Here is a 14,684-nt window from a genome sequence, read left to right as displayed (position 1 = left end):
AGAATGCTTAGAGGCAGACAGGCCACCTGACACCAGGGAGCCAATAGGGCTTACAGCTTTCCCTGAGAGGAAAGATACATTGTTGTGTGCTCCAGTGAGGAAGCAGAAGAAGTTGGCACACAGACAAGGGAGGGTGGGTAAGTGTAGAGAGCAAGTAGCTCATACACTAGGCCAGACATCCCCCTTAAGCCCCAGCTAGGCTCTAATCACCTGAGCTTGTGGTTACTACAGGGACTCCCCTTAGATAGGGACAGGGTCCTGTAGAACCCAGACCAGTGAGGGTCCAGCCAGGAAGAGGAATATCCTGGCCAGTGATTGCAGTGAATCACTCTCTGCCAGTGCAGAGACTGTCATATCTCTCCGGGTGGGATCGCCCCAGAGGAGCGTCGTGGAAGGCATCGCGGCGGCAGAGCCTTTGTGAAGATTGTCTGCTGGTCCGAGTGCAGGAGCGCTCGGCAGGTAACCCTACACCTAAGTGCACCATCTATAACATCCTCATACTTGTGGACCGCGCGATCACCACACACTTGGGGTTTGGGTGTGGGACAGTGGACACGGTGTGGGGACACGGTGGAGGGTTGCGCCCTGCGTTGGCGCTTTGGTTAGTTGTGCCATCAGTATTATAGAGTGATAAGAGTTTATAGAGTGAGAAGTGTCTGCATGTTGTTACAGTAAAGACCGTTGCTATTTTACATCCAGTGTATGTGTTCATTTGAATGTGTCCTGCGAGGAACAACTCCCGCTCTGCTGGGAGCCATTGCAGGTGGAGGCGCTGCACCATATAGTATTGTTCCAGAGGATAACACCCCAGGCTCTCACTGGCGGAGGCTCAGGCCACACCTGGTAATACATATAGATTCCCCTCATTTGCACCCTATCTGCGATTGGGGGGGGGGGGGAATATGGGTTACAAGACTAATTCATTTATTTGCTTATGAGCAGTTCCTAAATACAACACTTACTTTCAGCTACAGGCGTTACACTGTTTTTGTGGGTTGTGCCTGAAACGGGAATAAAAAAAAACTTTTGTTAACTTAGTTGAAAGATTTGAGAAATTGAGCTGTGTCAAATGAAACTAAAGACATTACCCACACGCGTGTTAAAGGTAAATCACAGGGGGTGAGGTGGGGGAAGGGATTGAGTGGGGTAATTGATGGGAAGGGAGAGTGAAAGGAGCGAGGGAGTGAGGAGGGGAGAGAAATACATGGGAAGAGGGGGGGGAATAGAGGGGGCTTGCGAAGCGTGAAATGGGGGGTTTGCAATACGGCTGAAATGGGGAGGGCAATGGTAATTCAAGTCCTGGGCCCCGGGAAATCTGTCTGTGGCCCTGCTACGGCATATAAACGAATACGTGTATTTGCTTATGAGCAGTTCCTAAATACAACACTTACTTTCAGCTTCAGGCGTTATACTGTTTTTGTGGGTTGTGCCTGAAACGGGAACAAGATACAACTTTAGTTAACTTAGTTGAAAGATTTGAGAAATTGAGCTGTGTCAAATGAAACTAAAGACATTACCCACACGCGTGTTAAAGGTAAATCACCCTATATGTATACAAAAGCTGGACATTACCTAGCACTGTGGGAACACCTTGTTCTCATACACAAATAAATTCTTATAATTGAATCACTTTCTTGAATTTTCTACAGCGCCACAGAAAAAAATGAATGTGTATCAGAGGTTTTGTAAGTGTTTATAGTGAATTTCCTTTAAAGAAAGGGGAGCAGATTCATAAGTAGAAAAGTGGCCATAAGCTACAGTATATGATATGTATTCCAAGTCACTGTATCTCCATGTGCCAAGTCACCTTATCTCCATGTGCCAAGTCACTGTATCTCATGTGCCAAGTCACTGTATCTCCATGTGCCAAGTCACTGTATCTCCATGTGCCAAGTCACTGTATCTCCATGTGCCAAGTCACTGTATCTCATGTGCCAAGTCACTGTATCTCATGTGCCAAGTCACTGTATCTCCATGTGCCAAGTCACTGTATCTCATGTGCCAAGTCACTGTATCTCCATGTGCCAAGTCACTGTATCTCCATGTGCCAAGTCACTGTATCTCATGTGCCAAGTCACTGTATCTCCATGTGCCAAGTCACTGTATCTCATGTGCCAAGTCACTGTATCTCCATGTGCCAAGTCACTGTATCTCATGTGCCAAGTCACTGTATCTCCATGTGCCAAGTCACTGTATCTCATGTGCCAAGTCACTGTATCTCCATGTGCCAAGTCACTGTATCTCCATGTGCCATGTCACTGTATCTCCATGTGCCAAGTCACTGTATCTCCATGTGCTGTCACTGTATCTCCATGTGCCAAGTCACTTTATCTCCATGTGCTGTCACTGTATCTCCGTGTTCCAAGTCACTGTATCTCCATGTGACAAGTCACTGTATCTCCATGTGCCAAGTCACTGTATCTCATGTGCCAAGTCACTGTATCTCCATGTGCCAAGTCACTGTATCTCCATGTGCCAAGTCACTGTATCTCCATGTGCCAAGTCACTGTATCTCCATGTGCCAAGTCACTGTATCTCATGTGCCAAGTCACTGTATCTCCATGTGCCAAGTCACTTTATCTCATGTGCCAAGTCACAGTATCTCATGTGCCAAGTCACTGTATCTCCATGTGCCAAGTCACTGTATCTCATGTGACAAGTCACTGTATATCCATGTGCTGTCACTGTATCTCCATGTGCCAAGTCACTGTATCTCCATGTGCTGTCACTGTATCTCCATGTGCTGTCACTGTATCTCCATGTGCCAAGTCACTGTATCTCCATGTGCCAAGTCACTGTATCTCCATGTGCCAAGTCACTGTATCTCCATGTGCCATGTCACTGTATCTCCATGTGCCAAGTCACTGTATCTCATGTGCCAAGTCACTGTATCTCATGTGCCAAGTCACTGTATCTCCATGTGCCAAGTCACTGTATCTCATGTGCCGTCACTGTATCTCATGTGACAAGTCACTGTATCTCATGTGACAAGTCACTGTATATCCATGTGCTGTCACTGTATCTCCATGTGCCAAGTCCACTGTATCTCATGTGACAAGTCACTGTATCTCCATGTGCCAAGTCACTGTATCTCCATGTGCTGTCACTGTATCTCCATGTGCCAAGTCACTGTATCTCCATGTGCCAAGTCACTGTATCTCCATGTGCCAAGTCACTGTATCTCCATGTGCCAAGTCACTGTATCTCATGTGCCAAGTCACTGTATCTCATGTGCCAAGTCACTGTATCTCATGTGCCAAGTCACTGTATCTCATGTGCCAAGTCACTGTATCTCCATGTGCTGTCACTGTATCTCCATGTGCTGTCACTGTATCTCCATGTGCCAAGTCACTGTATCTCCATGTGCCAAGTCACTGTATCTCCATGTGCCAAGTCACTGTATCTCATGTGCCAAGTCACTGTATCTCCATGTGCTGTCACTGTATCTCCATGTGCCAAGTCACTGTATCTCCATGTGCTGTCACTGTATCTCCATGTGACAAGTCACTGTATCTCCATGTGACAAGTCACTGTATCTCATGTGCCAAATCACTGTATCTCCATGTGCCAAGTCACTGTATCTCATGTGCCAAGTCACTGTATCTCCATGTGCCAAGTCACTGTATCTCCATGTGCCAAGTCACTGTATCTCCATGTGCCAAGTCACTGTATCTCCATGTGCCAAGTCACTGTATCTCCATGTGCCAAGTCACTGTATCTCCATGTGCCAAGTCACTGTATCTCCATGTGCCAAGTCACTGTATCTCCATGTGCCAGGTCACTGTATCTCCATGTGCCAAGTCACTGTATCTCCATGTGCCAAGTCACTGTATCTCCATGTGCCAAGTCACTGTATTTCCATGTGCCAAGTCACTGTATCTCCATGTGCCAAGTCACTGTATCTCCATGTGCCAAGTCACTGTATCTCCATGTGCCAAGTCACTGTACCTCCATGTGCCAAGTCACTGTATCTCATGTGCCAAGTCACTCTATCTCCATGTTCCAAGTCACTGTATCTCCATGTGCCAAGTCACTGTACCTCCATGTGCCAAGTCACTGTATCTCCATGTGCCAAGTCACTGTATCTCCATGTTCCAAGTCACTGTATCTCCATGTGCCAAGTCACTGTATCTCCATGTGCCAAGTCACTGTACCTCCATGTGCCAAGTCACTGTATCTCCATGTGCCAAGTCACTGTATCTCCATGTGCCAAGTCACTGTATCTCCATGTGCCAAGTCACTGTATCTCCATGTGCCAAGTCACTGTATCTCCATGTGCCAAGTCACTGCATCTCCATGTGCCAAGTCACTGTATCTCCATGTGCCAAGTCACTGTATCTCCATGTGCCAAGTCACTGTATCTCATGTGCCAAGTCACTGTAGCTCCATGTGCCAAGTCACTGTATCTCCATGTGCTGTCACTGTGTCTCCATGTGCTGTCAGTGTATCTCCATGTGACAAGTCACTGTATCTCCATGTGACAAGTCACTGTATCTCCATGTGACAAGTCACTGTATCTCCATGTGCCAAGTCACTGTATCTCATGTGCCAAGTCACTGTATCTCATGTGCCAAGTCACTGTATCTCACGTGCCAAGTCACTGTATTTCCATGTGCCAAGTCACTGTATCTCCATGTGCCAAGTCACTGTATCTCCATGTGCCAAGTCACTGTATCTCCATGTGCCAAGTCACTGTATCTCCATGTGCCAAGTCACTGTATCTCCATGTGCCAAGTCACTGTATCTCCATGTGCCAAGTCACTGTATCTCATGTGCCAAGTCACTGTATCTCATGTGCCAAGTCACTGTATCTCCATGTGCCAAGTCACTGTATCTCCATGTGCCAAGTCACTGTATCTCCATGTGCCAAGTCACTGTATCTCCATGTGCCAAGTCACTGTATCTCCATGTGCCAAGTCACTGTATCTCCATGTGCCAAGTCACTGTATCTCATGTGCCAAGTCACTGTATCTCCATGTGCCAAGTCACTGTATCTCCATGTGCCAAGTCACTGTATCTCCATGTGCCAAGTCACTGTATCTCATGTGCCAAGTCACTGTATCTCATGTGCCAAGTCACTATCTCCATGTGCCAAGTCCATGTGCCAAGTCACTGTATCTCCATGTGCCAAGTCACTGTATCTCCATGTGCCAAGTCACTGTATCTCCATGTGCCAAGTCACTGTATCTCCATGTGCCAAGTCACTGTATCTCCATGTGCCAAGTCACTGTATCTCCATGTGCCAAGTCACTGTATCCCCATGTGCCAAGTCACTGTATCTCATGTGCCAAGTCACTGTATCTCCATGTGCCAAGTCACTGTATCTCCATGTGCCAAGTCACTGTATCTCCATGTGCCAAGTCACTGGATCTCCATGTGCCAAGTCACTGTATCTCGATGTGCCAAGTCACTGTATCTCCATGTGCCACATCACTGTATCTCATGTGCCAAGTCACTGTATCTCATGTGCCAAGTCACTGTATCTCCATGTGCCAAGTCACTGTATCTCCATGTGCCAAGTCACTGTATCTCCATGTGCCAAGTCACTGTATCTCCATGTGCCAAGTCACTGTATCTCCATGTGCCAAGTCACTGTATCTCCATGTGCCAAGTCACTGTATCTCCATGTGCCAAGTCACTGTATCTCCATGTGCCAAGTCACTGTATCTCCATGTGCCAAGTCACTGTATCTCCATGTGCCAAGTCACTGTATCTCCATGTGCCAAGTCACTGTATCTCCATGTGCCAAGTCACTGTATCTCCATGTGCCAAGTCACTGTATCTCATGTGCCAAGTCACTGTATCTCCATGTGCCAAGTCACTGTATCTCCATGTGCCAAGTCACTGTATCTCCATGTGCCAAGTCACTGTATCTCCATGTGCCAAGTCACTGTATCTCCATGTGCCAAGTCACTGTATCTCCATGTGCCAAGTCACTGTATCTCCATGTGCCAAGTCACTGTATCTCCATGTGCTGTTACTTTATCTCCACGTGCCAAGTCACTGTATCTCCACGTGCCAAGTCACTGTACCTCCACGTGCCAAGTCACTGTATCTCCACGTGCCAAGTCACTGTATCTCCATGTGCCAAGTCACTGTATCTCCATGTGCCAAGTCACTGTATCTCCATGTGCCAAGTCACTGTATCTCCATGTGCCAAGTCACTGTATCTCATGTGCTGTCACTGTATCTCCATGTGCCAAGTCACTGTATCTCCATGTGCCAAGTCACTGTATCTCCATGTGCCAAGTCACTGTATCTCCATGTGCCAAGTCACTGTATCTCCATGTTCCAAGTCACTGTATCTCCATGTGCCAAGTCACTGTATCTCCATGTTCCAAGTCACTGTATCTCCATGTTCCAAGTCACTGTATCTCCATGTGCCAAGTCACTGTATCTCCATGTGCCAAGTCACTGTATTTCCATGTGCCAAGTCACTGTATCTCCATGTGCCAAGTCACTGTATCTCCATGTGCCAAGTCACTGTATCTCATGTGACAAGTCACTGTATCTCATGTGACAAGTCACTGTATCTCATGTGCCAAGTCATTGTATCTCATGTGCCAAGTCACTGTATCTCATGTGCCAAGTCACTGTATCTCATGTGCCAAGTCACTGTATCTCCATGTGCCAAGTCATTTTACCTCCATGTGCCAAGTCACTTTATCTCCATGTGCCAAGTCACTTTATCTCCATGTGCCAAGTCACTGTATCTCCATGTGACAAGTCACTTTATATCCATGTTCTAAGTCACTTTACCTCAATAATCACTTTATCTCCATAAGCCTATTTCTTTATCTCCATGTGCAAAATCACTTCATCTCCATAAGCCTATTACTTTATCTCCATGTAGCAAGACTCTTAATCTCCATAAACTTATTACTTTATCTCCATGTGGCAAGACTCTTTATCTCCATGTGGTAAGTCACTTTATCCCCATGTGCCAAGTCACTTTATCACCAAGTCAATTTATCCCCATGTGCCAAGTCACTTTGATTCCACTGTGCAGTGGCTGTAGCCAGAAAATGACTCCTAATAAAGAATAAGAAAACCATGTACCCATGTAAAAGAAGTGTATGGTCATGCTTACGTTCAGGTGCTAGAATATCAATCTCACTAGAAGGATCTGTAAAAGGAAGTAGAATGAAGTGATTACTGCACGTGAAACGCTAGCTCATCACAGTGAAGGAATCTGTGGCAATAACATGGGATTGAGCTCATACTGTACGTGCCTTTTCTGAGTTTAATGAATCTCTCTCTTAGGCCGCGCTTATAGTGCTGGCGACGGCGATGCGACCGATGACGTCACCTGTCGCCACCCGAGAAAGATTTCATTAGATTTTCCGCGACTGTCGCCAGCGACGTCACGAAAGGGGACGGGCTGTGGTCTCTGATTGGTTTAGAGACAGTCACATGTGGCGACTGTCTCTAAAAAATCAAATAGACCCGGCTTCAAAAATTTTTGCTGCTCCGTCGCGCTTACTATAACGGAGTCAATGTATTTGATTTGGAACGACGTCGCGTCGCCGTCGCAAGGCACTATAAGCGCTGCCTAAGTCACAAATTAGTTTATCTGGGTAACTCAATAATATAAATTACATTTTCATAAAGTCAAAATATTTTTGGAAATTCACGTCACTTGAATTGTGGCTGACATTACAACAGTTAACATTCTATATTATTTTCATTATATAATGAGCAACTAAACGTATAGACATAATCTTCTTGAGAACAAATATTACCATTGATTCTGTCATGCGTGTAAACATTTAAATTAACTATTGTGACTTTTTTTCCCTCAAAAAAATTGCAAGTACATAAGTAAAAAAAATTGAAATACAAAAATTATCAGTCTAGTTTGAAAGTTTCTATAAATTAGTGGAATTGTTAATTATCAAATTGTTAATGATCAAAATGTTTATTACAGGGTTAAAGTGTGATGTGGTTGGCTAATAATGTTATTCCCTGAAGGAGTTACAAATGATCTTTTCCTTCTAGATCCTATTATATAAGATCCATATTAAAGTGGATAAGAAGCAAAAAGTGACACACTATGAGTGCTTATTTGCATGTCATTACTCAGAATCCTTTGCTGCAGCAGAAGCATGGTATGCGCTGCGTAATTATGGGTTAAGGCAGCTTTATGGACCTGTCTCAGGCATGTAAACGTGCTCATAAACTGTATAATTGCTGTAGATATTAATATAGCAACGTATACATGTAAACTTGTGTAGCCCTCCTTCCTGCTGACATAGAAAGCTACTAATGCTGTACATACCTGTTGGCTCAGCGAGATCTGGGCCTCCACTAGCTGGGAGCCAGGGGCAACAATATGTACTTGGCAGCGCCTCCACTTACCCAGGATCCCCAATAAGTAAGATTCCCCTGGACAAGAATAACAGTAATATCCCACAACGTTGTAACCTTTTACTATTACGCGAATGCAGAACATGAACATACACATCTCACATATATATAACCAGTGTTCGACAAACCTATACATTTGCTCGCCCCGGGCGAGTGGATTTAACCCCCGGGCGAGTAAATATTGGCCCAAGCAGCACACGTTTGGTACTAGGTGGCGAGTAGATTTTTTTGTGTGGCGAGTAGATTTTTTGGTGATTTGTCAACCACTGTATATAACCACCAGCATGCATACATGGCAACTCAATAATCTGATACCTGTGGCCTTGCCACACTCCAACCGGGAGTAATGTCCCTTCCCCACCACCGCGTGTACCCAACACCCTGTCCAATGTACTGGACGAGTCCTTTGGTCACTCAACCCTCAGTGTCCCCAAAAACCCTCCCCAAGGGCGGGATCAGCGCCTGCAGGTACCGGTGTTGGTGCACTTATTATAATACCTTCCGGCCGCTCCAGCAGCCGGTAACTGTACTTCGCAAAGGATCCGCCGATCCAGCGTAGTCTCCCATGAGTCTTTACTTGAGTCCAGCAGCTTGATCCCTAACCACCGATCGCTCAGTAGCGCATGAAGATACTGTATCCCTGTCTGCTAATCTCAGTAAAGGGTATGCTGTCCCTGTCTGTGGGCGGTCCCTGCAGTACCACAAGCTGGTGGTGACTCAGGGGCTGCACTGGGGCCTAAGGGGAATTTCTGGCCTATGCAGTGGGTCACTGACCCCCTGCAACACACACCTCCTCTCCCCTTGCTTCCCCAGGACACACTACCTACCGTGGTCTCTGTAGCCAGCTTCCCTTTCCTGCTTGTCAGCAATCCTCACATTCTATTGGCTGCTGAGCCCCCTCTCATCCCACTGAAGCTCATGGGAATTGTAGTCCCAGCTCAGAGCCTTACCCTGCGCATGCGCAACTTTCCAGGAGCTCCCCGCAGCACATCTACACTGCGCATGCGCAACGATCCAACATGGCGGCGCCCTGTGCTTGTTGGGCCGCCGCGGAGCCTCTGAAGCACCGGAACGCTCCCTGCACGACCCCCACCTTCCTGAAGTGCCAGCGGTCCTGCCACTTGTCCTTGACAGCACCCGCAGCGGAGGTACAAAAAGGGGGGGGCCAGGAGAACACCACTACACTTGTATACAGCTTATTCAAACATTGGTACAAAGATGGGTATGCTCCTTTTCTTATCAGGAATATGTTTCCAGCATTATATCACTGCACCACAAGTTGTATTTATTTTATTTCGGCTCCTGTCAGCTGGGATTAGGTGTGATGGTAATGATTAGGGGTCAATTGCAGTGCATTATACCATAGTCCACTGCATCTTTGACATGGCACGTTGGTAATTGGAAGGCTCCAATGGGTTAAGGTGATCTGAAATGGCTGTAAATGTAATTAATACTGTATGTTAAATAAAGTAATAATTGTATGACTTACCTCGTGTTTTTAGAGTGCTGAGTCCTATGTCACCTGCTCCTGTGGCTGTAACTGTAAATAAAACAATTCATATACTAACAATTCTTTCTAAGGAATACAACATATTGGTCGTTATGTTATCATTAATAGGCTTCCCTATAATCAATATATTATTCACAGTGAAAGTGCCATAGTGACTTATAAAAGAAGATTAATGCAGGAAGGAATAGCATGATCACAGATGAAAAGCACTGAGATTCTAATAGTGGAATCAATTTTCCAGTTTAAAAAAAAATAAATGTAAAAATAAAATGATGTATTATTGCATCATTGTGTGAATATGCAGTATTGTGCTGTCTTTATTTCCTGTATTCTGTGTTCAGTGCATTGACACTGACTTAAAACATCACAACTTACAGCAGCTTTTCTTGTGTATTTGTCCTTTGCTCAGTGACCCGGATTTAAAACGTCCCTTTTGAGCACCTATGACTTGCATGTCTTCATGTGTGTATCCTTTGAACATTAAAGATTGTTTCTCGTTTTAACTAAATACGAGTTGTTTCTAATTCCCCCTCTCTCACTATCTCCTTCTCTTCTTTATGCTGTTACTGTATATCATTCATTAAGTCATTTTTACTGGGAGCCTGTGTTTCTTCTGTCTACTAGGACAAAAAGACAAACTGTAATGTAAAACTATGGAAGGTTGTGCTGAACAGGAAAGAGAGAACATTCTTATCACACGTGAAATGTGGACCAGATGACCAAGCTTTGATTCGTAGCTGGCTCCTCTGGGCATTGTGTATTTCTCACATGGCATCATCTTCCAGAACCTGAGACAGCTGTGTGCGGGCAGAAATGGCTCGGCTGTTGGGTTAATTAAGAATATACGCCTCTGAAGCTGCTTCCCTGGCAGACACTGTGTTTTCTCGCTCTCTTATCTCTGCCGGGCAGTGGATAACTGCATCAACAACGCTTCGGTTTTGCTAATGTGATAGGAGCATCCTGTGATGCAAGGTGCTGTCAGATTTGGGAGCATTAAGTGATCCAGCCCAAGTCCTACTGAGCGTCTTCATCATGTAATAAAGAGCTTTCACCCAAGTAACTCACAGGGGGTGAACTTGGTACTGTATACTCGCAGCTGGCAGAAAAGTTGCAAATTTGTGTACATTGGCCAAAAGTGGTCCATCGTGAATTTCCCCATAAGAAGTCATATGCTGCATTTGACGACTGTTGTGGCCTCCATTACACTCTTACCCAAACTCGCAAATGTTGTGTATTCATATAAGAAAAAAGTTAGACATGTTTGCTCTGCAGAATGAGGCCAGTGAAGTATTGCTGAGCTGCTTACATTCTGGTTAATTAAAAAATGTGACTAAACAAGAAAGTGCATCTCTCTCACGGAGGATAGAAGCTGAGTCAGATGGCTGATCTTAATTCTTTAGTGCATATTGTCTGCAGCCACAGTGCTGCATTTGGCAGCGGCTGCTTACTTAAAAACAAGGGGCCGTGGCAATGCAATTTGACTGCCATGGCTTTTTCTCCAATTTTGCGGTACATCTTTCTTATTATAGCATTTCCCTCATTATCAAATGATACAAAAAAATATATTTTTGTTTTAAGAAAAAAAAACATGAATTTAGATATATATTTTTGACTAGGTTGTCTTAAAGATGGCTGCCATTGCTATTTAAAAAAAAAAAAGAAATGCTTGATAATTACAAAAATACTTATTAATCAATCTCTGAACACTTCAGATTTGGAATTTCTGCTGCATTATTTCCTTAGGGAGTTATCAACTCTTACGTAGGGCAGAAATGTAGCATGTGTGATATATTCTGTGATATTTTCTATCAATATTTTTTACAGTTAGCGTTTTGGACCTATCTAAAAATATTGTAAATTAAGGAAAAAATGTGACACAGGAACTCCTCCCACAGGAGGCAGAGACGGAGCACAGCCGCAACGGAAGAACGGAGGAAGGCTGATGAAGTGACTAAAACATTTTAATGATGCAAAGTGTACTTCAGCCTTCCTCCGTTCTTCCGTTGTGGCTGTGCTTCGTCTCTGCCTCCTGTGGGAGGAGTTCCTGTGTGATTCCTGCTCATCGCCGATAGCACGCCGAGCTGTTGTTGTGTTCTCTCTGCTCTCCGGAAACATCGCAGTCCCCGCCGGTCATGTTACCACCCACCGTGACGGAGCTATTACGGGAGGGTTGGCGGCTGGACGAACCATATGAGGATCGTGAAGACACGGTGCCATATACTTCATTTCAAACCGGAGTCCCCGCCGGTCATATGACCACCCACCGTGACGGAGCTATTGCGGGAGGGTTGGCGGTTTGGACCAGCTACATGAGGATCGTGAGGACATGGCGCCACACACTTCATTCAAACGTGAGCCTTTTTATCTCAACTTCATTAGTGCTCAAACGTGAGCCAGTTGCTGGAAAAGATTGTTTATATTCACTTGTTTGGAGTTTGCCATGAACTATTCCTAAAACTGTATCAAGTAACTTTCAACAGCTACACCTATACTTCTGAGCACCTGGTGGGTTAACCTCTTGTTCACCCGTGCATGTACAAGGAAAAAATGTGGAAGAAGTGGTTAGCCAGATAGTAGTAGAGTTACCAATGTACTTGAATAAAAAAAACAGAGTTTAATAAACTAGTACAGATGTACACATGTCTAAGTACAACTCTGTAAATTAAGGGACAACCATTAAAATTGGCCAAAATGGGTTTTATTACTAAGAGGGTTTATTTTCTTGCAAATTCAGTTTACTGTATGTTGATCCATGTAATGGCCTTGAAGGGTATAGCACAAAGGGGATTGACGAATGTGACAAAATTCGAGCCGCCAATTCTTAACTGTTTTTTTTAATCAAAATTCGATTTGCAGACGGATATTCGGGGGCGGTTTGGACACCAAAAAATGTGGGCGAATCTCCCGACGAATCGAATGTATAAACATTTGTGATCCGGTGTGCGGTGGTGGTCGGCGGTATTGCATGCACACTAAGGTAGACCAATGTCACTTTTGAAACCTAAGCAGCAGGTATCAAAGAAATGCCATATCTGCTGCAAATTTCAATGTCGCCGAACAATTTGCCATCACTAACTAAGGGGAACAATGGTACGTATAGATGGGAGGTATTGCTAGATTTGCTTTCAGGAGGTTTTACATAGGTTGCTACAAGCTGCGGGAGAAACCTTGTGAGAAACACATTCCTTGAAAGGCTTCTCTGCAGTGATCGTAGAAAACAGGTTTATGTCCTTATTCAGTATGCTGGGAATGGGAACCTGCTTTGTTGGAGAAGCCTTGAGCTCCATTGAAATCAATGAGCCTAAAATATTTTCCACATTTTTTAAATGGGCCTATCAGAGATGCCCAGGTCCTGACACAGCTAGGTGTTATTTAGGCTGGTCTGTAATATTCTTAATAGGGTGGTTTCCATTACCGATAAGGTCTCTTCCATCATGAATTACGTAGAAATAAAAAGAGATATCACCTAATGCTGAAGTACTATACTTGTTTACTCTGCAATAAGGACTCAGAAGCCTGAAATATGAGCTAATAAAAGCACAGACTGTACTTTTACTTGGTGTATACTGTCAAGAGCAGATAACTTAGCAGAGCCCTAAGTGTAGCCCTGATACAGAAATACCTGTTTATGAGTTATACCTTTCTAGCATTTCTTGTAGGTTCTTTGAAGATTGGACTGTATATCACTGATTATTACTCCTTTAATAGCGAACATTCTTTTTGGAAAATGGGTAAAGAGAAACACAAACTTCATGACAGCCATCAAATTGTATGTCATCGTATTGACAAACTCTCAGTTTTAGGAGTATGGGAACAACGGTGCTGCCATAATGTGATTGGAACAACGCAGAGCTCTGGAACCACAAATCGCTTGTGTGTGTGAGAAACAAGTCGTCCTGGGATTATGGTGCAATCACCTCACTACAAACTGCATAACTTTGCCATATGACATTATGATACACGGTGTAATGAAAATACATACATATGAAATGTTAGAAATATTTTAGCTGTTAGAATGAACTAATTTCTCTCTAACATTCAGTTTAATCAGACACATCTAGAGCAGTGTGTGGGAAATTGGTAATCTCCACTTAGAATAGCATTAGTTATAAAGGTCTTTGCAGCATCACTAAGAGAATGAGATGAGCTCCCGATGCATTAAACAGTATAGGATGGTGTAAAGCTTTGTGTTTCACCATCAGACCAATTTATATAAATATATCATTGTCAAAGTCCTGTCCTTAGAGGATTGGGTCTTATTTCCTACATAAAGCCATACAACAGAGGAGAAATAGGCTTTTCTAAATCACCATGATACCTTTCTCCTGATGCCAAGAGAAGAACATTTCAACTGCTACATGCAGTTTCATGGTGATCAACCTACTTGTGCGTGTGTAATAATGTAACAAACATATTTTTTGTTTTATTAAGATGAGTGCTGCTGCTTTGTTATTTTCCTCCTAATTTGGTCATCGGACAATATCTGTAAATCAGAGCCACGTCTGCAGTGTATTAATACAGGGGTGCGCAAACTTTCCCCGCAGGGCCCCCTGCCTGCTCTACCCCCTGCTCGCGCCCCATCCTTACCTTGTCTTCGGCGTCACGTGACGTCACGTTGCCATGACGATGCATCGCCGAAGGCACGACGAGGGACGTTGCAGAGGCCTCATGCGATCCCTCTGCATTTAATTGAAACGCCTTGGGGAAGAGTGTGGGGCCCCTGCAACCGCCATGGCCTCCCTGGAAAATCTTGCACCCCCCAGTTTGCACACCCTGTATTAATACATTTGGTGCAGTTATTTTACCC

At 44.4% G+C, this 14,684-nt stretch overlaps 1 protein-coding gene across 1 annotated transcript in view; it reads right to left on the bottom strand.

Moving 5' to 3' along the window:
* The window catches only part of OC90 (otoconin 90), an 80,029-nt gene that overhangs the window by 23,930 nt on the left and 41,415 nt on the right, over positions 1-14,684 (bottom strand). The window contains exons 11-14 of the mRNA XM_075588463.1: positions 9,857-9,907; positions 7,091-7,126; positions 1,392-1,430; positions 963-1,001 (exon numbers count right to left, since the gene is read on the bottom strand). Of these exons, the coding sequence (XP_075444578.1) occupies positions 963-1,001; positions 1,392-1,430; positions 7,091-7,126; positions 9,857-9,907 (165 nt within the window). The remainder of the gene's footprint in view (positions 1-962; positions 1,002-1,391; positions 1,431-7,090; positions 7,127-9,856; positions 9,908-14,684) is intronic.

The sequence above is a fragment of the Ascaphus truei genome, chromosome 2 (assembly GCF_040206685.1).
Source record: "Ascaphus truei isolate aAscTru1 chromosome 2, aAscTru1.hap1, whole genome shotgun sequence".
NCBI lineage: Eukaryota > Metazoa > Chordata > Amphibia > Anura > Ascaphidae > Ascaphus > Ascaphus truei.
This window is presented reverse-complemented; position numbering and strand designations above follow the sequence as displayed.